Source organism: Nycticebus coucang, chromosome 12 (genome assembly GCF_027406575.1).
Source record: "Nycticebus coucang isolate mNycCou1 chromosome 12, mNycCou1.pri, whole genome shotgun sequence".
NCBI lineage: Eukaryota > Metazoa > Chordata > Mammalia > Primates > Lorisidae > Nycticebus > Nycticebus coucang.
In genome coordinates this window covers 4167802-4194024 of record NC_069791.1, presented here as the reverse complement: position 1 = coordinate 4194024, position 26223 = coordinate 4167802, and the positions used below count along the sequence as shown (strand labels likewise).

Here is a 26223-nt window from a genome sequence, read left to right as displayed (position 1 = left end):
ATTGTGATGGCAGACCTCTACGGAGGCCTGGCCTCTGAGTAGGGAGGCACTGTCACTTGTGCTGTGTGGGCTGTTTCAGTGATGTTCTGGGATCAGCTGAGATATTTACTTAATTGCAAACGGTTTATTCTTTTAAGCTTATACCTGCTATACGGAATGTTTTATATACACTTTTGTTATATATAGTTCTAGCTATCATTGTTTTGATACTTAAAACTTTATAAAAGGTTATCATTTGACCTAAAAGGGTAAGAACTGATTATAGTATTTATTTGATTGTGTTAGTTAATTTGGAAATTAAATATTTTGGGATGAAAAATCAAGTATAATGAAATGATAGAAGCCGGGCATGGTGGCTCACACCTGGAATCCCAGCACTCTGAAAGGCCAAGGTGAGTGGATTCCCTGAGCTCACAGGTTTGAGACCAGCCTGAGGCAGAGCGAGACCCCATCTCTAAAAATAGCCGGGCGTTGTGGCGGACGCCTGTAGTCCCAGCTACTTGGGAGGCTGAAACAAGAGAATTGCTTGAGCCCAAGTGTTTGAGGTTGCTGTGATGCCACGACACTTTACCAAGGGTGACAAACTGAAACTCTGTCTAAAAAAAAAAAAAAAAAAAAAGAGTGGTGCCTGTGGCTCAAAGGAGTAGGGTGCCGGCCCCATATACCGGAGGTGGTGGGTTCAAACCCAGCCCCAGCCAAATAAAAAAAAAAAGAAAGAAAGAAAGAAATGATAGAAAACTGAGTAATATGAAGCTTCTATGTAATTATGTGCTGTGCCTTTCCTTTATGTTAAAATGTAATGGCTTCCTTTAAATTTTTAATATAATTAAGGTGATAAGGAGTAGAATCTAAACTAGTACTATGTTTTTTCCCAAGAATGATTTGTTGTTTAATTATAAAACTTCTAGAAGAACACATAAGAGAAAATCTTTTATATTGGACTAGGCAAAGATTTCTTAGGGCACAAAATTCATGAATCACAAGAGAGCCACAGGATGGGGGAAAATATTCACAAATACATGACAGAGGACTTGTATCTAGACTATGTAATGAACTCTTACAATTCATTCATAAGACAACTCAATAAAAAATGGACACATGATTTCAACAGACGTTTTACAAAATCAGACATTCACATGGGTGACAAACTCGTGAAAAAGAGGCTCAGCATTTTTACTTACCAGAAATGCAAATTAAATCTACAAGAAGATCTCATTGCATACCCCCTGGAGTAGTTAAAGTTCAGAAAGATTGACCATATCAACTGTTGTTGAGGACATGGGATAGGTCTGAATTCACACATACTATTGGCAGCATTGTAAAATTATAAAATCACTCTGGGAAACTGGCCGTTTCTTAGAAAGTTAAACCTATTCTTACTGTATGACCCAGCCATTCATCTCCTAGTCATTCACCCAAGGTAAATGAAAACATGTCCTCACACAGACTCATATATGAATATTCATAGCAACTTTCTTTAACAGCCCCAAACCAGAAACTACCCACCTGTCTTATCAGGAGGTGAGGGGATAAGCAGAATGTGGACTACTACTCAGTAATAAAAAGGTACAAACTGACAATTCACAGAACAGCATGGTGAATTTCACAGATATTCCAAGAGAAAGAAGCCAGATGCAAAAGAACGCTTTACAGGGTGATCTATTTATATCAAATTGCAGAAAAGGCAGCTAGTCTGTAGTGAAAAAAGCAAGTGGGTGGCTGGGGCTAAGGATGGAGGAAGAGACCGGATGGCAAAGGAGCACAGGGGAACTTCTGGGACGGAAATGCTCTGTGTGTAGTTTGTTGCATATAAATGACACCTAATGATTCCTTTTAAAAACATTATAATTTTATTTATTTATGTGCTTAGCAAATTCACATAGTATTTCTCCAAATGATTTAGCGATAGACAAAGGTTTAGTACTTTTGCAAAGCAAGTCATTCTGGATAAATAAAAACATGACACATTTTTATGTACATGTTAAAAGAACCAAATTTTAAAAGGTATATTTCACATTACCTTAGCTAATTTTATGTGGCTGTGTATTTACTGAAAGTTTGTTATTTCAGAATCTGAGGATTTTTAAAATAGATTTATTATATAAAGAGTGAGACTTTTAATATCTGGGATTGAAGCAACCAAACATAAATTATTGAATTTCAGGTTACGTCTGATAAAATAAAGATAATGGTCTTGATCTTCAGTCTTATTTCACACTAAATAAAAATTGTTTCTTCAGGCAATTGTTCTTTGTTTTCGACTACACTTCACAAAAGATAATATTACAAATAATACAGCTGCTGCTACAGTACGACAAGTCGTGACTGTTGTGTTTGAGAGGATGGTTGCTGAGGATGAGCGACACAGAGGTAAAGTGGTGAACAGCTGCTCCCCTTTGAGTGGGTGGTTCTCGCATGCATGATGCTATTTCTTTAATTTTCAGCCTTTGCCTTAGAATACCTAAAAACTAGAATACTTTAAAAAACAGATTTTGACACCATTATTATATCAATAATGGCAGTTAAAAAAATAAATCCCTCACAGTTTTATTACCCTAAGGCAGTGGTCCCTGACCCCTAGGTCATGGGGCTGCAGAGTAAGAGGTGAGTGGCAGGCGGGCAAGCAAGGGGCGCATCCTCTGTGTTTACAGCTGCTCCCAGCGCTGGCATCACCATCAGAGCTTTTGCTCTTGTCAGAGAAGCAGCGACGTTAAAGTCTCAGCAAAGAGCTGGAACCCTACTGTAAACTGTGCATGTGAGGGATCCAGATTGCTGCTCCTCATGAAAATCTGATTTCTTTTTTTGAGACAAAGTCTCACTATGTCGCCCTTGGTAGAGTGTTGTGGCATCATAGCTCACAGCAACCTCAAACTCTTGGGCTCTAGTGATCCTTTTGTCTCAGCCTCCCTAGTAGCTGGGACTACAGGCTCCCACAACAATACCCGGCTATATTTTTTTTTAGAGACGGGATCTTGGCACTTGCTCAGGCTGGTCTTGAACCTGTGAGCTCAGGTAATCCACCTGCCTTGGCCTCCCAGAGTGCTGGGATTACAGGTGTGAGCCACCACGCCAGGCCGAAAATCTGATTTGTGATGATCAGAGGTGAAGATGTAATGTGCTTGAATAATCCTGAAACCATCCCCACTCCCAGTGCGTAGAAAAATTGTCTTCCATGAAACCAGTCCCTTGGGGACTCTGCCCTAAGGAGCAGACTGTTCATTTTCCATGGTCGTTTCTAATATATACATCACTTTATATTGAAGATGATTAATACTACATTTTAAGCCAAATATTGCATCATGTGTATTTTTAGCCAAACATCACATTCTATGAGTTAATCATTTTATTCTTCAATCTTCATAATTGAAATTTTAATGGCCACTTTATGTTTTGTAGCTATTCTGTAATTTGATGAATTTGCCTCCTATTAGACCCTTATGTTGTTTTTGATATTTTAGAACTGTTTTGAGTGTCTTCATACATATATTTTTTCCATTATCCTTATTTCTTAAGGATAAATTTTCAAAAGTAGGCTTTCCTCAGGTAAATTTTAATCTGTGTCCCTTAACATACGTTAATGAGTCTCGGTGCCTGTAGCACAGTGTTTACAGCGCCAGCCACATACGCTGACTTTTCCTTTCCAACTCATAGCAACCTCAAACCGAGGCTGATGGGTTTGAACCTGGCCCGGGATAACTAAACAACAATGACAACTGCAACAAAAAATAGCTAGGCGTTGTGGTGGGTGCCTGTACCTGGGAGGCTGAGGCAAGAGAATCGCTTAAGGCCAAGAGTTTGAGGTTGCTGTGAGCTGTGACATCACGGCACTCTACTGAGGGTGACAGAGTGAGACTCTGTCTCAAAAATAAAAAACAAAAAAACCATATGTTAATGAAGAATACTTATATATAACATAAAGATTAATTTTTAGATGCTTTGATCAAATACTTCTATTATAATTAAAAGATCTTTGTGTTTTTAAAACATTTTCTAAAAACTTAGAAACTGACAGATATTCTCTTTTGTTATAATTTCTACCATAACTTTTAACTATAGAAATTGTGATTTTTTTTTCATTTGTGATTATTGTATGAAAAATAAATTTTGTGCGTGATCTTTTGAAAAGATCACCAGTTACAAGCAGGCTGTCTGCTTTATCTCACTCAGTTTCACGCATTCTTTACCTCTTGGTTTTTCAGAATATTTTCACTAAGTTTGGTATACTGATTTTTCTGTATTTTTCCTTGGGGAAGAATGCAGGTAGAATTCTAGTAGTTTGGAATGTTAAAGAATTAATCTTACAGTGTACTACATTTGGCTAAGATACTGAAAGTCATATTATATAAAAAACAGGGCAGTTCTCCAGTTCGAATGTTGTATATATTCACAATGTAATTCGCAGTATAATTCCTGGACTGGTGATTTTAAGCTGTTTGTCTCTAAATGCTAATATGTCATTGAATACTGTTTTTTTTTTCTTTTTTGTTTTTGAGACAGAGTCTCAAGCTGTCTCCCTGGGTAGAGTGCCATGGTATCACAGTTCACAGCAACCTCAAACTCTTGGGCTTGAGCAATTCTCTTGCCTCAGCCTCCCAAGTAGCTGGGACTACTGGCACTGCCACAATGTCCAGCTGTTTTTTATTGCAGTTGTCATTATTGTTTTAGCAGGGCAGGGCTCGAACCCACCAGCCTCGGTGTACGTGGCTGGTGCCCAATCCACTGAGCTATGGGCGCCACCTGAATACTTTCTAATAAGGTAGAAATACTTAAAACCTCTTTTTTTTTCAAGTAATCATTAAGACAACATTTACTCAAAACAGGCTGTCAGAACTTACAGAGAATGTGGTCCTTTTAGATATATTTTTTAGTAGTTAAAGATACCCCGAGGCTGTGAGTGGTGACCCTTGCCTATAATCCCAGTGCTTTAGAAGGCTGAGTGAGGCAGGGGCATCACTTGAGCCCAGGCATTCCAGATCAGCCTGGGCAACATACTGAAACCCTGTCTCTACACAAAATAGAAAAAATTAGCTGGACAGGGTGCCTTGCCTGCTGTCTCAGCTACTTGAGAGGCCAGCGCAGGAGGATCACTTGAACCTAGGAGTTCAGCTGTAGGCTATGATTGCTCCAGTGCACCCCAGTCTGGTGACAGAGGGAGACCCTGTCTCAAAAAAGTAAAAATAAATAAATTAAAAAAAAAGAAATGCTAACCTGGGAAACGCTGTGCTAGCCAACTCCTAGCTAGTTCATGCCCAAAACTTACACAGTAATGGTGGCACATCAGTCAGACACTTAATTCTCTTGATAATGATGAGATAGTAGACGAATTAACCTTTTGGTAAACTTTTATATGTTTGTTTGATATTTAAAGGTACATTTAAAGATCATGTGAATTTCAAATCCATGAGATAAAAGGGGCTGGAGAATGGGAGACTGGGAAAATCAAATGTATGGAAAGATAGTAAGCATTATTATTATTATTATTATTATTATTATTATTATTATTTGGTTTTTTTTGAGAGAGAGAGAGTCTCAGTCGCCCAGGGTAGAGTGCTATGATGTGATAGCTCGCAGCAACCTCAAAGTCTTGGGCTCAAGCAATCCTCTTGCCTCAGCCTTCTGAGTAGCTGGGACTGCAGGTGCCTGCCACAATGCCTGGCTATTTTTTCTGTTTTTAGTAGAGACAGGGTCCTGCTCTTGCTCAGGCTGGTCTTGAATTTCTTAGGTCAAGCAATCCACCCACCTCAGCCTCCCAGAGTGCTAGGAAAAGATAGTAAGCTTATTAAAGTAAAATGTAAAGTAATAAAGAGTGATTTTTGTGGCATTTTATATAAAAATATATTTCTATATTTTTTTATTTTGGAGGCATAGTTCTGAAATTATAATTAAAAGTTTACAATTATATAAATAAGTTTTTAAAATGTACCTTTTAAACATGATATGATTTATTGAAGGCCATTATGAACTCCTAAAACCATCCTATTTTGATTGCAGATATTATAGAGCAACCAGTGCTGATCCAGGGAAATAGTAACAGAAGGTCTGTCAGCACCCTCAGACCTTGTGCTAAGGACGCGTATATGCTTTTTCAGGTATTTCAGTTGATAAAAGTAATTTCTTTATAGAATATAGTTTTGAGTGAAAGTTTTGATTTTGGAACTTTGTCTGATTTAGTTTTTTTAATGTGAAGTTTTTAAAAATATGTCAAAAGTAGTATTAAAGTAGTTCTAATACGTTAAAGAACAACTTCTACATTTACTAGTAATTAACATAATAGAATGTTATGACTCACTTTAAGGAAGTAAAATGAATTAAACCTACAACTAGAAAACAGGTGTATTAGGGGCGACAAATTATAAAATTTTTTTTAACAAGAAAAACTTAAATAACAAACTTGTCTATATAACAAATAACCTGATTTTTATTTTACTTGTCATGAATAAATCATTTTAATTAAAGTAAGATTAATCTATACTGAGATTTTATCAATTTGGTTTAAAAGGTTATTTTTATTAAAAGTATGTTACATTAAACATTTATCTGTCTACTTGTCTCTTTTCTTATGTATATTGCCAAGTTTAAACGTTTACTTTTGTAATATGTCAAGTATACAGTTTGTCAAAATTTGAATTACCAGTGCTTGGTTTCTAATGAGCAAAAACAACTATTATATGAGGAGAGAGGGTTTTTTTGGTCAGTTTTATGAATTATGGATTTTTAAATGCACACTTAATTCTAGCACATGAAATTGTTTGATTTGTTTTCCCAGGACCTGTGTCAGTTAGTTAATGCTGACGCCCCTTACTGGCTTGTGGGTATGACGGAAATGACTCGGACGTTCGGCCTGGAGTTACTTGAGTCGGTCCTGAATGATTTTCCACAAGTCTTTTTACAAGTAAGCCATTTATTGTCTCTTGTGACAAAATTAATCTTTAATTTTCTTTACAGATTGTTTTTAAGACAGTATCATGCATTTTTCCCCCACATTAATTATAAGATACAAGAATTACAGCCTCAGACTTCAGACATGTGTATATCAATTTAGAGTTATCTTACTTCTTTTAGTGCCCCAGCACTTTAAAAATGTTAATAGTAGAAGGACTCCTTAGAGACTGTTTAGTCAGACATTTCCCAGCCTATGAATCTATGAAGGAAAGGTGATATGTGAACTATTTTTGTAGTATTTAAAAGCTTAAAGAAATTGTTGATTTTTTTACTTGTTTACATACAGCTATGTGTTTTTAAATAACTTAAATGCAAAAAAAGTAAATATCAAAATTGATTGAGTGATTTCCACAGGATTCTTTAGATACGAGCAGAGCAGATCTTAAACTGTAACTTTGGTCTTTTAAGGGGTCATCTAGCTTCTTTGCCTACTTTGCTGCCTTCCTGGTGGTCTGTTTTACTGTTTGCTTTTACCTACAGAATGAGTGAATCAGATACCACGACAGCATAAAACCTTTTAGCTCAGGATTTGGAACTGAAATTTTTCTTTTTTATTGTTGTTGGGGGTTCCTTGAGGGTACAAAGAACCAGGTTACATTGATTCCATTTGTTAGGTAAAGTCCCTCTTATAATTGTGTCCTGCCCCCAATAGGTGTGTCACACCCTGTGAAAATATTTTTAAATGGTTCATATTTTTGGCTTGGAATAGGCCATTGTTAAATGCTTTTGGTGATAATGAATAGTAGTTACTAATGATTCCCTTTCTTATACTAGGAATAAGCAGTATTTAGATATACTATATAAAATTAATTAAAGTTTATAATTATAGAAGTAAGTTTTTAAAATGTACCTTTTAAACAGAATATGATTATTATATATAAAGGCCATTATGAACTCCTAAAACCATCCTATTTTGATCGCAGATATTATAGAACAACCAGTGCCGATCCAGGGAAATAGTAACAGAAGGTCTCGTGTGAAATTGTAGTCATCATAGCTACCACTTTTTGACTGCCTTCTATAAACTATGTGTGAAATTCCTTATATGTTATTCTTGCTTTAATATTTCCAAATGCCTGAGAAGTTCTAGTTAGTCCCAGTGTACACATGAAAAAGCTATGACTTGGCAGAGGGTTAAGTAATTTGTCCTAGGTTTCTTGGGTTGTAAGTGGTGGTATTGAGATTTGAACTCATGCTGATCCAGATCCTAAATTAGACCCTCCTTTCCCCTCTTTTTCATTCACACCCCACATCTCTGCCATCATCTTCAAAAATATATCCAGGATCTAGTCAGTTCTTGCGCGTCTTCCACATTTGTCCTGGCCTACGCCGCCATCGCCTGGTGTCTGAGTCGCTGCATTAGCTTCCTGACTTGTTCCGTTGTGCGTGTGTTGCCCAACCCTGTTGTAGTTGTCACATCTAAAATAGCTTTTGACACAAGTCCTTCGGTCCTTTGTGAAAGTGCTTCAGTTGATAACTCTTTTTTTTGATGTTTTTCCTTCCTCATTCTCATTCTTTTTTTTTTTTTTTTAACACATTCAACCAAAATTTACCCGTCCCTCAAAATGTGCTGGTCTGTGTGTTTCATGCCAATATACAGCTAAATGAGTCTGATAAAATCCTTGCCTTTATGGCACTTATCAGCGGAAGGAAGATACTAACTGAATTGATCGGACATGATGAGTGCTGTGAGGAAAAGTTAAATATGCTATGGAAATGGGTAAGGGGCACCAGACCTGGTGGAGGGCTGGGAAGTCAAGGATACTTTAGCTCCTACATGAAGGATGAGGAGTAGCTGGAGATCTCTGTGGGGTAGGAAGAGAGTGCTCCATGCGGAGGAATTCCAAGGGCAGTGACCCCAAGGAAGGATCTGTCTTCTCTTCTAGAAAAGTGAGCCTTAAGGCAGGAACGTTGAAAATTAAACTGAATCCTCTGTCTCTTCCCCAGCACTGTGCCTGGCACATAATAAGCAGTAAGCAAGAAATTGCTGAATAAATCAGTGAGATATTGCAGTGAGCAATGAAAAAGGCAGTCCCAAAGATGACTGCTGGCTTTCTGGTTGGATCATGAATCATTTGCTAAGATGGGACTCTTTATGATAGAATTTTTATCACAAAGGATAGAGTATTCAGTTTTATGGTACTCTTTTTGAGGTATCTGTGAGACACAAAATGTTCTCTGGACTTGTACATCTCAAGGTTTTGGCCTGAAGTTATAAATGTAAACATCCCCAGCATCTGGTTGTTAATTAAAGATACAACACAAATGAGATCTCCCATGGCGAGAACACAGAGCACAGACCCAGGGCCCGGCCTTTGGAACTCTAGGGAGCGTCCACATTAGAATGGCTGCCAGGAGAGGACGAGTGTGTACAGGAGGCCGGACAGGCCGGAGCGGGGCTGAGAGAGGGTGACAGAAGGAAAAACAAAAGCAAGGGAGGTTTAAGAGGAACAAGCAGTCAGGTAGGTCAGGTGCCTATAAGAGCTCTGGTCAACGTGCCCCAGAAAGGCAGCGCTTGGTTTGCTTTGGCCGCAGGGAGTGATGACTGGGATGAGAGCTGGCCCTGGACTGCTGGGTGACGGGGCAGGAGCCCCTGTAGTGGGTTGAGTGGTGAGGGAGAAACAGAACAGAGAAGACGTATTTATGTATTAACCAATATATAAAATAATTATTTTTGTTAAATGTGAAAATGGGCTTAACTATACTCTTTCATTTCAGTTAGTTAAAGAAACTAGGTGTGAGAGTAGAATTTCAAATCACCTCATTAAGATCACTTGTTGGGGGGAAGACAAGTACATTCAAACACATGTAAAAGTGTGGAAAAGTGTACATCTGGAAGTCAGTGGTGACTAACAGCTTATCTTCAAGTGAGATGAAGTAAGACTTATTTATCTGTTAATTTCTCCTTTTTTTTTTCTTGAATCTAATTTTATTACAGATACTTAAAAATTTTTGTGATTCTGGCGGAGCCTGTGGCTCAGTCGGTAGGGTGCCGGCCCCATATGCCGAGGATGGCGGGTTCAAACCCAGCCCCGGCCAAAACTGCAACCAAAAAATAGCCGGGCCTTGTGGCGGGCGCCTGTGGTCCCAGCTACTCGGGAGGCTGAGGCAGGAGAATCGCCTAAGCCCAGGAGTTGGAGGTTGCTGTGAGCTGTGTGAGGCCACGGCGCTCTACCGAGGGCCATAAAGTGAGACTCTGTCTCTACAAAAAAAAAAAATTTTTTTGTGATTCTGAGCAACTAAACTGCTCTGTGCCTTAGTTTCTTTTTCTGTAAGATTGAAAGATGAAATTGGATGATTTTTTATAGTTCAGTGTTTATAGGTTCAATGAAATTTGGATGATTAAAACAACAAAATAGCGTATGTTTGAACTTAGTCATTAGATACAGACCAGGCTGTAAAGAGGCACTACTCTGGCTTATATAGGCAGAGAATTAATTAGGTTATGCTGTGCCTGTAAGTAAAACTTAAGGATTCTCTGCAGGATGCCCAGACTTATAAAATAATTATGCTTATTTGTCATTGTATGTTTTACCAGGACATCATGTTCTGTTCAAGCAATTCAAGTAGAACAAAACTTTAAGTTAATTATTAAGTTTTCTTTGGATGGATGGAATTGTTTCTTGCAAAATAAAATCAGTGAATTATGTAACTTATTAGGCTTTATTAATCTAGTCTTCTCAGCTGCCTATTTTAAATTCTTTATTTGTTTGAATTTGTGTAATCCTCTGTTTCTTACGTTTTTAATTACTAGTGTCCAGCTTAAAGTTCCTAGTAATAAGGACCAATTATTCTAAAATCATTAAATGTTCTTTTGAAATTTATATTCTTTTAAAAATGTCTTAAAATATTGGTTATTTTGATCTTAGATCCTTTGAGCACAACATGAATTTTGAAGTCATGTGTAAACTATAAAATACATAAATTTATAATAAAACTAAGTTATTAATCAGAATACATTTATTTAATATTATAAATATTAATAATATATTTATAAAATATATAAATTTATAAGTTAATAAGTTTTATTTTTCAGTAAGACTGTGTTTTGGAAGTATCAAGTACAAACTAAGTTAATTTTTTTCCTTTTCTTTTTTTTTATTTTTGCATTATAGCACCAGGAATTTAGTTTCCTCCTCAAAGAAAGGGTATGTCCTCTTGTAATAAAGCTCTTTTCTCCAAATATAAAGTTCAGACAAGGTTCCAGCACTTCATCTTCTCCAGCACCAGTTGAAAAACCCTATTTTCCCATCTGCATGCGTTTGCTGAGAGTAGTGTCTGTTCTCATCAAGCAGTTTTACAGTCTGTTGGTGAGTACCAGTTTCCACACATTTGTGCATATAATTGCAGGTTGCACTATTTATTTTGTTTGTTTATTTATTTATTTGTTTTTTGAGACAGAGTCTCACTATGCCACCCTCTGTAGAGTGCTGTAGTGTCACAGCTCACAGCAACCTCCAACTCCTGGGCTTAAGCAATTTTCTTGCCTCAGCCTCCTGAGTAGCTGGGACTACAGGTGCCCACCACAATGCGCAGCTATTTTTTGTTGTAGTTGTCTTTGTTGTTTAGCAGGCCTGGGCCTGACTTGAACCTGCCAGCCTCGGTGTATGTAGTTGGTACCCTCCCACTGAGCTACGGGTTCTGAGCCTGCACTCTTTTTAGAAAGTGGTCTGGAGAGTGTGTTCAGTTTTTTCAGTTCACTGCAGCAGACTGTTCTTGAGTACCTACAGGCATTTTCCTAGGTGCTCTGAAGGGTCCTTCTGTCCTTTCCTTAATCTTACTTATGTTTATAGGGTATCTATACTATATGTCAAGAAGAGTTACAGCCTATTATCTGAAGCAGCATAGGAATTATGGTTTAGGAATTGAGCTTCTTAGCTAATTATTCATACCTCATTTAAAGGACAATTAAAATGATAGTAGTTTATACTGCTTTCATTTATACTGTTCATATAAACAAATTAAAGCAAAGACATTAAAAATTTGGTAATAGCTAAGATTAGAAATCAGTTCTTTTAGGTTGGGCATGGTGGCTCACACCTGTAATTCTAATACTCTGGGAGACCCAGGTAGGAGGAGGGTTGAGCTCAGGATTTCAAGACCAGCCTGAGCAAGAGTGAGACCCTGACCCTAGTAAAAATAGAAAAATGACCTGGGCATTGTGGTGGGGACCTATAATCCTAGATACTTGGAAGGCAGAGGCAGGAGGATCGCTTGTGCCCGGGAGTTTGAGGTTTCAGTGAGCCATGACACAACTGCACTCAACCTGACTCTGTCTCAAAAAAAAAAAAAAAAAAAAAAGAGTGAGAGAGAAAGAAACCAGTCGTTTTGACTTCCAGTCCAATGTTGTATCTATTTTGCACAATATGGACATGGAATATGTTGTGATATACATGACCATAATGCTAATAATATAATGATTCACTCTTACACATTCAAATAATATTTCTCAGAAAGAATAGTATGTATTTCTTTTAATTTTGTGTTAAGTCAGATTTAGTACTGTATAATTTTTTAGCATTTATAACCTTATTTATAATTAATAAAAATAGCCAAAATAGTAATAGTAGGAGACTTCAGTACTCTACTTTCAATAATGGGTAGAACAACCAGACATAAGGTCAGTAAGAAAACAGGGGACTTGCACAGTCCCCATCTGGACCTGACAGACATGCAGGACACTCCCCTGGGCAGCAGCAGGGCACACGTCCTTCTCAGGAGCTCAGGAACATTCTCCAGGGCAGCCACCTAGCAGGCCACTAAACAAGGCTAACAAATTTAAAAAGGTGGAGATTATACCAAATATCTTCTCTCACCACGGTGGACTGAAACCAGAAACCAACAGCAGAAGGAAAATAGGAAAAGTCATAATATGAGGAAGGTAAACAACACCCTCATAACCAGTGGGTCAAAGAAGAGCTCACAAAGGAAGTTGGAAGACATCTGGAGACAAATGAAAATAAAAACACAACATACCAATCTCTCACGGGCTGCAGCAAAAGCAGTAGTAAGAGGGACGTGTGTGGTGATAAATACCTACATTAAAAAAGAGTAAGAAAGGTCTGAGATCAAAACATTACACCCCAAAGATGGCAGAGGAAGGAAGTAATAAAGATTACAGCATAAATAAATAAAATAGAGAATAGAAAAACAGAGTCAGTGAAACTGAGAGTTAGTTTTTTGAAAAGATTAACAAAGTTGACAAATCCTAACCTAGACTAAAAACACAGAATACTCAACTGACATTTGAAGTGGCAAAGGAGACATTATAGCTTATCATTTTATATGAGATGGAGGTCTCATGATGTTGCTCAGGCCAGTCTTGAACTCTTGGGCTCAAGTGATCCTGCCACCTCAGCCTCCCAGAGTGCTGGGATTACAGGCTGAGCCGCTGCGCCCGGCCTCCTTTTCTGTTTTGCATCCATTCGTCAGTCATGGAGAACCAAGCATTCTGTTCTCTAGAAATACAATATGGTTACATCTTTATTATATCAAATGCAAAATTCTATTCTGCTTCTGTTGCTAACCAGGACCTACCAACTTATATATCTTTTTACAAAATTTGGTCCTGTAGATTGAAGTGCATCCCCTAAAATTAGTATGTTGAAGCCCTGGTCCCCAGCATGACAGCGTTTAGATGTGTGGCCTGGTTTGTCCTCGTCTGTCCTCCCGTGTGAGTCTTTCGTGGTGGGGAATAGAGAGAAGCAGCAGCCTCTTGTGTTCCTTCTTTTTTTAAGTTTCGTCCCTAAACATGGATCATTTATTTAGAATAAATGCTCTCTGCATTCGAGTGGCACTTCATCACGTTTAGGGGATGTTTTTATTCTTAATTTTTCTCATTTAAGTTCTCAGGAAAGTGTTCGTATTTTTTATTTCTTATTTATTTAAAAAAACAGGTTGTGGGGGGGCTTCCTAGGTGTTCTCATCCACAAGGTTGCTGGATGGAGAGGCTGAGCCGTCTAATTTCTGACCCAGCTCTTTTAAACTAAAATGTATTGTGTGTAGGACATTGACTGTCTCTGTCATAGTGGTCTGAGGATAAAGTTGTTTTTATCAGTGGTTCTCTCTCCTATCTTGGAACCTGTGGTTAAGCGTTCAGTTAAAAATAATTAAAGGAATTAGAAAATATCAGCAGGTAAGACTTTGAGCTGAAGTCCTGAGGGCTACCGTGTTTCCCAAATATTTTGTCTCACATTATGGCTCACTCATTTTGAGGCTCCCCCCTCCAAAAACCTGCTGCATCTGCTTGGAAATAAGGGTCGATTTGGCCTAGTGAGCACAAAATTAGCTTAATTCTTATTTCTCAGAGGTCCTGCTGTGTCCTCAAGTAATAAATGACAATAATAACCCACTTGCCTTTGAATCAACTGGTTAGTTTTGTTTGTTCCTTCAGTCATTAGACAAATAATGAATTATGACTTGAATATGCTTTAAACATCACTTACAAAGAGCTTGCTGAGATGGTCTGCTAACACACACAGTGGTGTAGCTAACACGTAATCCGCGATGCCAGGCCCGGTGTTAAGTCCATATGTGCCTCGCACCTGTCAGCCACTATAGGTTCCTTCTTGCTTTGCTCCTGCAGAATTTATACTACTGCCTTTGGCTTGTTGCCTCTTTGTTTCCTAATCTGCAAAAGGAAGTGTGGGAAAACTGGGGTTTACTGAAAGGTAAACATACATCATGTCAGCAGTTTACATAGTGTTTGCTCCTGGGAAATTAGCAGGAGTTAGCATGATGGTGCCGTGTGCTTTCTGAAGAGTAAGGCTCACAGGTTAACCATGTTACCAGATTGCTCTCGTTTTCAGGGATATATTTAGAGAGATGCTGTGGTTTTTTCTCTTAACTTTTTTTATATAACCACTTTTCACTTCTTTAATTCTCCACTTTCCATTAAGAATTTTATTTCAAATCTAGAACTGGGTGCGGTGGTTTATGCCTGTAATCTCAGTACTTTGTAAGGTTGAGCCAGGAGTTTCAGGCAGCAGTGAGCTGTGATTGTGCCACTGTACTCCAGCTTGAATAATAAAGACCCTGCCCTTAAAATACGTGTGTGTGTATATATATATATATATCGTATTTCAATTCTAAAAGGCTTTATTGTTTTATCCATGGCACTAAGTTAAGAATAAGAATGTGATTTGTAATTCTTCTTTTTGATTGAAAATAATACACTTTTTAGGTAACTGAATGTGAGATATTTCTGTCACTTCTGGTGAAATTTCTGGATGCAGATAAACCACAGTGGTTACGTGCTGTCGCAGTGGAATCAATACACAGACTGTGTGTACAGCCTCAGCTACTAAGGTAGGACTTCCAGGCTACTTTGTTAAGTAGATAGGTTAATACTTATTAATCAATAAGTTACAAATTAGGAAGGATTTAAATCTTTGTGATTTCTAAACAAAATAGTGTATTGTATATTTATAGAGGGGCCGGATTAAGGTGGGAAAGAACTGGGAGGTTGGTGACCAACATCAGTCTGGAATTACTGACTTAATGCAGCCACAGTGATGTTTGTAGGGACTTGATCTCAATTAGTAAGACTTTTTCCTAAATATCACTTCCTATAAAAAATGTTAAAAGTGTTTAATATAGTCCCGTGTTTTTCCCAGAAACATTTTAAATTATTTTACAGGTCATTTTGCCAGTCCTACGATATGAAACAGCATTCCACCAAGGTGTTTCGTGATATTGTGAACGCACTGGGATCTTTTATCCAGTCTTTGTTTCTCGTCCCTCCTAGTGGGAATCCTGCTACAACCAACCAAGCTGGTAAAGGCATATTCGTATTTGTTTTTTTTATATTCTGCCATAATTTACAAATCCACTGTTCTCAGAGGACAATTTGTAGAAATCCTGTGACTAGAGAAATTTGGATTATCTAAATACATTTATACTGAAGATTTACACTTGAAGAATAATTTGATCTTACTGAGGCAACTTTCTTTCTAGAGTAGATTTTCTTCTCTGATATACTTTGGGTTCTTTTAATCACATACGAATAAAAGTTTAGATGCTAATGTTCATTTTAGAAGAAACTTCATTTGATCCCTCTCTTTAAAGAAGTAAAGTGGTTGCTACCTTGGGAGGTATGTTTGTCTCTTTTAACAAAAAGGATTAACCTGATTTAAGTTTGGGAATCATCATCAATCTTTATTGTCACCTCTGATAAAAAGTGGTCTAACAAGAGGTATACTAATAAATTTGTCAGTATTTTTACTTAACTCTGGTGGCTTTTATATAAAAAAGGAAATGGTATTTTGGGGGAACGGGGAGACTCTAATAGACAAAATAGATAAATTTTGTTTATTTGTGCAATAACCATTCTGATAGTCCAGAAAATTTTTTTAAAAATTGGCACATTGTGGGTGGCGCCTGTGGCTCAAAGGAGCAGGGCGCTGGCCCCATATGCCGGAGGTGGTGGGTTCAAACCCAGCCCCGGCCAGAAACTGCAAAAAAAAAAAAAAATTGGCACGTTGGGAGCAGATGAGGTCAAACTCCTTGCTGATGACATGATCTTATACTTAGAGAACCCTAAAGACTCAACCACAAGACTCTTGGAAGTCATCAAAAAATACAGTAATGTCTCAGGATATAAAATCAATGTCCACATGTCAGTTGTCTCTGTATATGCCAACAACAGCCAAGATGAGAGGTTATTTAATGACACAACTCCCTTCAACATAGCCCCAAAGAAAATGAAATACTTAGGAATATACCTAACAAAAGAGGTTAAGGACCTCTATAAAGAAAATTATGAAACCCTAAGAAAGGAAATAGCGGAGGACTTTAACAAATGGAAGAACATACCATGTTCATGGCTGGGAAGAATCAACATTGTTAAAATGTCTATACTTCCCAGAGCAATCTACCAATTCAATGCCATCCCTATTAAAATACCAACATCCTATTTTCAAGTCTTGGAAAAAATGATTCTGCGTTTTGTATGGAAACAGAAAAAAAAAAACCACATAGCTAAGGCAGTTCTTAGTAATAAAAACAAAGCCGGGGATATCACCATACCAGATTTTAGGCTGTATTACAAGGCCATAGTGGTCAAGACAGCATGGTACTGGCACAAAAATAGAGACATAGACATTTGGAATCGAATAGAAAACCAGGAAATGACACCAACAACTTAACAACCACCTAATCTTCGGTAACCAAACAAGAACTTACACTGCGGGAAAGACTCCCTATTCAATAAATGGTGCTGGGAGAACTGGATATCCACATGTAAAAGACTGAAACTGGATCCACACCTTTCTCCACTCACAAAAATTGATTTAAGATGGATAAGGACTTAAATTTAAGGCATGAAACGATAAAAATCCTCAAAGAAAGAATAGGAGAAAACTGGAAGATATTGGCCTGGGGAAAGACTTTATGAAGACGACTGCCATGGCAATAACAACAACAGCAATAATAAATGGGATTTAATTAAACTGAAAAGCTTCTGTACAGCCAAGGAGACAACAACCAAAGCAAATAGTCTATTCAATGGGAAAGGATATTTGAATATTTTGAATCAGACAAAAGCTTAATAACTAGGATCTATATAGAACTTAAATTAACCCACAAGAAAAAAACCAACAATCCCATACATCAATGGGGAAGAGAGATGAACAGAATCTTCTCTAAAGAAGACAGACGAATGGCTAGCAAACATGAAAAAATGCTCATCATCCCTAATTTTTAGAGAAATGCAAATCAAAACCACCCTGAGATACCATCTAATCCCAGCGAGAATGGCCTATATCACAAAATCTTAAAACTGCAGATGCTGGCGCAGATGTGGAGAGAAAGGAAGACTTACACTGCTGGTGGGACTGCAAACTAATAACCTTTTTGGAAGGAAGTGTGGAGAAACCTTTAAGAACTCAAACTAGACCTCCGTTTGATCCTGTAATCCCATTATTGGGCATCTGTCCAGAAGGCAAAAAAAAAACAAAAAACCTTTTATTATAAAGACAATTGTACTAGGCTGTTTTTCGCAGCCCAATTTATAGTCGCTAAAATGTGGAAACAGCCTAAATACCCCTCGACCCAGGAATGAATTGACAAGCTGTGGTATATGTATACCATGGAATACTATTCAGCCATTAAGAAAAATGGAGATTTTGCAGCATCTGTATTAACCTGGATGGAGGTGGAACACATTATTCTCAGTGAAGCATCACAGGAATGGAGAAGCATGAATCCTATGTACTCAATTTGATATGAGGACAATTAATGACAATTAATGACATGGTGGGGCATGGGGGAAGGGGCGAGCAGACAGAAGAAGGGAGGAGGTAAGGGAGAGGAAAAGAAAAAAAAAAAGAAAAGAAAATAGTGACTAATTCTCACATAAATTGGATTTAATTTTGACCAAAGTATATTACTCGAACATTAATTTTTAATTCAACTTGTTAATATTTTGTTTAGGATATTGCATCCTCATTTATAAGTGAATTATGTTTGTAATTTCCCTTTATAATTATATATTTTTTCCAATTTTAGTATTAAGTGTATCCAGATGAAGTAGAATGATTTTGAAGTATTTCTTCTTTTTCTGTTGTCTATAAGATTTGGCATGATCTGTTTTTTGAAATTATCTTTTATTTTTATTTATAAATATTGTCTAGTTTTTGAGACTTTGGAAAAAAAATAAAAAGAAGTAGTTAACTGATAACTCCGTACTGAACCTCAGCGTCAAAGCATTCTATGATAGACATTCTTATCTGACAATGTGAATGTTACTTTTTTTGCATTATTATTATTATTGCTCAATATTTTGTTGCACCAATCGTCTGATTTCTTTTCTGAATGTATTTATCTTTGTTCGTTCTTTACGAGATTTTTGTTTCCAGTCCCTATGTTAAACATTGTTATTGTTATTAAATTTTAAGCCTTTTAGTCCGTAAGGCGCCGGCCCCATATACCGAGGGTGACGGGTTCAAACCCGGCCCCGGCCAAACTGCAACCAAAAATAGCCGGGCGTTGTGGCGGGTGCCTGTAGTCCCAGCTACTCGGGAGGCTGAGACAAGAGAATTGCTTAAAGCCCAGGAGTTGGAGGTTGCTGTGAGCTGTGTGAGGCCACGGCACTCTGCAGAGGGCCATAAAGTGAGACTCTGTCTCTACAAAAAAAAAAAAAAAAAAATTTAAGCCTTTTTAATTTTGCGAAGGCAAAAAGTGGAAACCAAATAAACACATGTATATGTATAGAGAAAATAAAAAAAAGAAAGATTGGCAAGTTGTTTAAATGTTATTGATTTGTAACCAAGTAGTAAATTGGTTTCTTCGCTTTTCTCCCCTTCTGTGACAGGAAACAACAGTTCAGGAGGCTCAGTCTCAGCACCAGTGAACTCAGGGATGGTGGGGATTGGCGGAAGTGTCACTCTGCTGCCAGCATTTGAGTATCGAGGAACCTGGATACCTATTCTGACCATAACAGTTCAAGGCAGTGCTAAAGCCACCTAGTAAGAAGTAGTGGCATTGTTTTATCAGGAATGATATTGCTGGGAATGGTATTTCACCCTAAAATGCTTCTCTTTGCATTGTATTTTAAATTGTGGACCCAGTATTTCTAATGTACTTTACAGCTCATTTTCTTCTGTCGTAGTTTGAAAATTTTATTTAGGACTAAATTTTTTTATTCTATGTTATTTATAGACTGTTAACAAGATAAAACAAAATCTGTTCAGCTGTCCTATACAGCTTTTTGGTGTCAGTATATAGCTTGGTTGCAGACTTCTCAGACTCAGGTCTTCCAATAGTTAAGTGAGTTACCTTAAGCAAATTAATCTTTTCTTGTTTTGCTTCATTTCTCTTATTTCTATTTAACACATGAAAATTTTAGTTTATAATTAATTGTCCAGTGGACTCCATATCTGTTTTATTGTTATTAACCATTCCAGTTAAACAAATACATATTCAGTAGTATAGTACAGGCTTTTCTTAAGTCTTAGTGAAATGCTTATAGAAATAAAGCAACCAGGTGCGGCGTCCGTAGCACAGTGGTTACGGCACCGGCCACATGCACTGAGGGTGTAGGGTTTGCACCTGGCCTGGGCCTGCTGAAACAATGATCACAACTTCAACAACAACAAAAAAATAGGCGTTGTGGCAGGTGCCTGTAGTCCCAGCTCCTTGGAAGGCTGAGGCAAGAGAATCGCGTAAGCCCAAGAATTTGAGGTTGCTCTGAGCTGTGACGCGATGGCACTCTACCATTTTGGAAACTCTGTCTCCAAAAAAAAAAAGAAACCAACCAACCAGTATCACACAGGTTAACATTGCTACAGTTACTGTGATACAGTTCTAGACATATTTTGAGTAATCGGTATGCATGATCAAAACACCATTCTAATGACAGTAATCAAAACTTAAAATATAAAACAGAGTGGGAGGCTGAGCATTGCCTAATTCCAGGAGCTCAAGTCCAGCCTGGGCAACACAGACAACAAGATTTATCTCTAAAAAAAGAAACATGAACCAGAGTCTTGTTTAGACCATAAGTATAGATGATCACGGTGATAATTTTACCATGTAGCTTTATTTTGCCTAAAATTATGAAAGTATAGAGTCATAGAGGACTAAACATTTTAAATGAAATAGTTGCTGTTCTTTATAAAATACTGAAGTTACCTAATCTTACACATCATTGCCGTGGGGCAGAGGGTGGTGCCGCGCATGTCATGGTCAACTGTCCAGGGGTCGCTGTCGGCCCTAGTGGAGGCCGTAGTTACCTCCCTGCCTCAATTACAGCCTTAAAAACCCAACACAAAACAAAACTCCTGCCTTCTTTGAGCTTAGATTTTAGTGACTGAAGTAGTAGCTAAAAAACATGTACCAGCTCGGTGCCCGTAGCTCAGTAGTTAGGGAGCCACCCACTTGCACTGGGGCTGGCAGGTTTGAATCCGGCCCAGGCCTGCTAAACAACAATGACAATAATAACAACAACAAATAGCCGGGCGTTGTGGCAGGCCCCTGTAGTCCCAGCTACTTGAGAGATTAAGGCAAGAGAATCGCTTAAGCCTAGGAGTCTGAGGTTGCTGTGAGCTGTGACACCACGGCACTCTACTGAGGGCGACAAAGTAAGACCGTCTCAAAATAAATAAATAAAAAAGATGTACTATGATGTATCACCTTAGGTAGTGATTGATTTTTGAAGAGAAAGAAAGTCAAAGGGGATGAAGAGTGACTGGGGACAGAAAGGGTCTCTCTGAGGACAGGATTCTGAGCAGACTCAACCTCAGAGGGAGAGAGCGAAGATGTGTGCTTGAGGAAGGAGAAAACGAAACTCCAGAAAGAGCAAGTATTTGGCCAGATTGTGGAACTGCTTTCTTTTAAAATTAATACAAGTGCACGTGTCTTCATGCTATTTTGGGAATGTAGAGTAAATTATTACCTGTGGCTACTCCACTGAGATGTCAGATGTAGACCTTGTCCCTTCTGTCTAACTATGGAGACTGCCCTGCAATTTAAACTAGAAACACTCCCACTCTAAGTAGTATTCTTGCCCTGGTGGCAGATTGTACTGGTAGCATAGGTGAGCTGGGGAGCTTACAGAAAAGGGATAAATTTTTCCCCAGTGTGAAAGTATCTTCCTCTTTGTAGCATTGATTTGATTTGATGGCACCTTATTTTAAAAGCACCTAAGTCAGAATTTGAGAAGTTTCTTTTTTCTTTTTTTTTAGAGACAGAGTCTCACTTTGTTGCCCTTGGTAGAGTGCCATGGCGTTACAGCTCACAGCAACCTCTAGCTCTTGAGCTTAGGCGATTCTCTTGCCTCAGCCTCCCAAGTAGCTGGGACTACAGGCACCCTCCACAACACCCGGCTAGAATTTGAGAAGTTTTATAATCTGTTTTAATCTTGTTATATTTTTTATGTAAGTCCATATTTTTCTAATATCAACAATTAATGAAAATGTTGGCACAACATGAGAGAAAGAAGAAATAAATCATTAAAAATTAAAAAATTAGTTTTGCCATGGTCAGGCCTTAATTTTTTTTTTTTTTTTGAGACAGAATCTCTTTATATTGCCCTTGAGAGTGCTGTGGCCTTACAGCTCACAGCAACCTCAAACTCTTGAGCTAAAGCGATTCTCTCTTCTCAGCCTTTCAAGTAGCTGGGACTACAGGCACCCGCTACAATGCCCAGCTATGTTTTTGTTGTTATTGTCATTGTTCTTTAGCAGGCTTGGGCTGGGTTTGAACCCACCAGCTGCCGTGTATGTGGCTAGCGCCCTAACCACTGAGCTACAGGCACCAAGCCAGGCCTTAACTTTTCTAGTTAGTTTTTAGAGTACTATGAAGGGATCCCTTCTCCATATGAAACAAACTTGGTAATGTCCCTTTATTTTTTATTTTATTTTTTTGTAGAGACAGAGTCTCACTTTATTGCCCTCGGTAGAATGCTGTGGCATCACACAGCTCACAGCAACCTCCAACTCCTGGGCTTAGGCGATTCTCTTGCCTCAGCCTCCCGAGGAACTGGGCCTACATGTGCCCACCACAACACCCCACCACAACACCCAGCTATTTTTTTGTTGCAGTTCGGCCAGGGGCAGGTTTAAAACCACCACTCTTGGTATATGGGGCTGGCGCCCTATCCACTGAGCCACAGATACCACCCATGTCCCTTTATTTTTGCTGTTCTGTTCATCTTAATTTCTATAGTCTATAAATTATAAAAATAGCTTTATATCTTTTCATTATCTGGTTACTCATTAGCATTCTAATTTTTTTATAATTTCAGCCTAGAGATGTTGGACAAGGTTGAGCCACCAACTATCCCAGAAGGTTACGCCATGTCTGTGGCATTCCACTGTTTGCTGGACCTTGTTCGTGGAATCACTAGTATGATTGAAGGAGAGTTAGGAGAGATGGAAACAGAATGTCCAGCGGCCACCGAAGAAGCTTCTTCACCAACACACTCATCAGAACAGCAAGATTTACAGTCAACATCAGACCAAATGGATAAGGAAATAGGTATGATATTATGATTTTAAGTTTTTACTTCTTATTTTGAAATAATTTGCAATTCACAGTGAATTTGCAAAAGAGTTCCCACACATCCTTCACTCTGATTTCTCAGTTGTTAGTGCTTTACCATTTCCCTGTCTCACCATTCTGAGTACATACATATGAGTATACTTTGTTCTGACCTATTTGAGAATAAGTTGTAGACACGGTACTCTGTAGCCCTTAAAACTTTAATGTGTATTTTCTCAAAATAAAGACAGTCCCTGTGTAGCACAGTACAGTCACCATCAGAAATTCAACATAGTCCAATGTTGTCCCCTCCGTCCAGGCCGCCTCTGCTCTTGCCAGTTGCCTCAGTGATGTCCTTTCTGGTCCAGGATCAGATATTGAATTCAGTCACCACGTCTCTAACTGTCCCTCAGTCTGGAGCAGTGCCTTAGTTTCTCCTTGTTTTGTGTGACTTTGAAGAGAACAGGCTAGTCAATTTAGGTTTATTTTATCTTCCTTCAAAATTAGATTCAATTTGTTCATTTTTGGCAGGACTAGCACAGCAGTGTTGCTGTGTTTTATTTATCTTATCAGTACATTAGGAAGCATACAGTATCAATTTGGCTCACCCACTCTTACCATTTGGTTAATATAATATCAGCCTGTTTCTTTAGTGCAAAGCTAATTATTAAGTTTTTGTGGAGAAATACTCCTAGATGTCTATTATAAAAAGATGATTTTCCCTTTCCATTTTTAAAATTTTTTTAAAATGTGTTCATTTATTGATACTACCAAGTTAAAAAAAAAATTATTTTCATTCAGAATTATGGGCTCCTGTTTCATTCAGAGGATTACAGTCTCTGACTGTCATCATTTGGTCCAGTGCTCAGATTGACCCCAACTTGGCCAGTGGAACCCCTTTCAAGCTGGACCTGTGTCCTTTTGCCATCTTTTGGGCACTTCCTTACTGTTTAGTAGTGTAAGATGTTCTAAGTTTATCTTGGATGTCTCTTGTCCAGCCCCAGTGTCATTCATGTTTCCTTTTAGGAGAAAATAGTATTGAAACTCTACATGGGTACTCGGTAGCTTCTGACTACTTGAGTAGGCAATACACACACGCACACTACACGTCTCTCCACGTTTTAAACATTTCTCTGTTTCTACATTGTACCCAGTGATGTCATGCCAGTTCAATTCCACAAGGTTTAACTTTCCATATTTGTAATTCTTTTCTTCCATACTTGTAATTCCTTTCTTCAGGGAAGGAAGGAACCCGATCCCATTTTGCTAAATGCATTTACTTATTTGCTTTATTTCCAGTAGGTGTAACTAATCTTCTGGCTGAACTAGCTTGTTATGCTGTTCCCACCTTACTCCCACCTGGTCACACAGGCTGAAAGTTTGGCCTGATGAAGGGGAAGGAAATAGGGTCTGATGTTAGGTATTTTTAAAAACAAAATTAGTCAGTTAATTGGTAAGATCTTACTATAGGTATTTTAAAACAACTTAGTTTTAAACTTCTTGAAGTCTGAAACTATAGTGTGGCTTCTAAGTTTTCAGATACATTCTGAATATTGAATTTTAGGATTTAATAAATGAGTTGTTGATGGAATATTTTACATCTAGTCAAGTGGTTGAAGAGATTTTAGAATTTGCCGTGTTGATAAATAATTTGACATCTGTAATTGTGATGAAGTGCTGCTTTCTCTCTTCCAGTCAGCAGGGCTGTTTGGGAAGAGATGGTGAACGCCTGCTGGTGTGGCCTTCTCGCCGCGTTCTCCCTCCTCCTGGATGCCAGGTACTAAGTCTCCTTCAGCTTTATACGCACTGCGTCAGTTACAGAAAAACAACCCGTCCTTAAGATGGTTTACTTAAATTTGTCCCAAGAATTATTTCCTGATGTTAGCTTGTGTGTGTGTGGAATGCCATTCTTTTCTGGCACCTCCCTTCTTTATCCTGCCCTGCCTCCCCTTTGCCAGAATCGTCATGGTGTTCAGTGGGAAATACGGTCCTAGAGCTATAGAGTGCCTTTTTCATTTCAAGCCTTACTACTGCTTTTGCAATGATAATGGTTCTATTCACTTTCTTTCTTCTTTTCCTTTAGGATTAAAGAAATTGCTCATTTTAAAATGTTTGATATTTCAAGTCTTTGTGTTCTTGGTCATTTTCTTCAATAATAAATATATGTGTTATACATTTCTTTTACCCAGTTCAAATTTTCAAATATTATGTTAGTCAAAAGTCCTTCTTAAGTATGTTGGTACTATTTTTTTTTATTGTATGGTACTATTTTGACAGTTTCATAGAAATTTTCATAAAACTTCATTGAATACTTAATTTTACATTGTGTTTGAGAATACGTTAATATTGGTAAGCCCTCACCTAATGGGTACAACATAGGGGTATATGACACACCTCCTGAGTGAAGGGCTCAACTACAACTTGGACTTTACCAAATGCAAACAATGTAACCTAATTGTACCCTTATGCTAGTCTGAAATAATAAAAAAAAAATTAAAAGTTTTTCAGATTAAGTAAAATACTTTGTTTTCAGCACAGATGAAGCTGCCACTGAGAATATTTTGAAAGCTGAACTGACCATGGCTGCTCTTTGTGGAAGACTGGGCCTTGTAACTTCAAGAGATGCCTTTATCACTGCAATATGCAAAGGCTCCCTGCCTCCCCATTACGCTCTCACTGTACTGAATACCACCACTGCGGCTATGCTTTCCAACAAATGTAAGCCTCAGACTTGTTCTGTCTGGGAGGGGGCGTAGTGTGGAGAAAAGGTTGTAGACATTCTGAGTTCTAGCCTCCACTGTCCCACTCATTACCTCTGTGACCTTGGGAAGTTAATGTCCCTGAGCTTTAATTTCTTCTATTTAAAACAATGGGAGTGTGGGAGAATAACGTAGGTAAGTATCTCTAATCCAAAAATCTGAAATCCAAAATGCTCTAAAGTCCAAAAGTTTTTGAGTACCCACATGGATGCTCAGGGAAATGCTCACTGAATAAGTATACAATGCAAATGTAAGTATTTGCAAATGTGTTATACAAAAACATGCATAAATATGTAATATGATATCACAGAATCCTGAAAAAATTGAAATCTAAAACACTTCTGATCTTTAACATTTCAACTAGGAGATAATCAACTTGTAATACCAATTTAAACAGTAATTGTGAGGATAAAATAAATCTGTAAACTAAAAATAACTGCTGAAATAAATGGTAGTGGTTGTGATTTTTTTAAATAGAACTAGTAGAATAGTAATGTTTGCAATCTCTTAGGTTAAGCTGACACTCAGAAACACTCAAATTTGT

General features: G+C 38.0%; 1 protein-coding gene across 5 annotated transcripts in view; it reads left to right on the top strand.

Moving 5' to 3' along the window:
* MON2 (MON2 homolog, regulator of endosome-to-Golgi trafficking) overlaps positions 1 to 26223 on the top strand; it is a 111258-nt gene that overhangs the window by 27224 nt on the left and 57811 nt on the right. For all 5 annotated transcript variants that reach the window (XM_053555230.1, XM_053555231.1, XM_053555233.1 and 2 more), the window contains 10 exons: positions 2241 to 2370; positions 5992 to 6089; positions 6767 to 6892; positions 11058 to 11252; positions 15125 to 15249; positions 15581 to 15717; positions 19253 to 19406; positions 22685 to 22917; positions 24616 to 24697; positions 25454 to 25638. In XM_053555230.1, the coding sequence (XP_053411205.1) occupies positions 2241 to 2370; positions 5992 to 6089; positions 6767 to 6892; positions 11058 to 11252; positions 15125 to 15249; positions 15581 to 15717; positions 19253 to 19406; positions 22685 to 22917; positions 24616 to 24697; positions 25454 to 25638 (1465 nt within the window). The remainder of the gene's footprint in view (positions 1 to 2240; positions 2371 to 5991; positions 6090 to 6766; positions 6893 to 11057; positions 11253 to 15124; positions 15250 to 15580; positions 15718 to 19252; positions 19407 to 22684; positions 22918 to 24615; positions 24698 to 25453; positions 25639 to 26223) is intronic.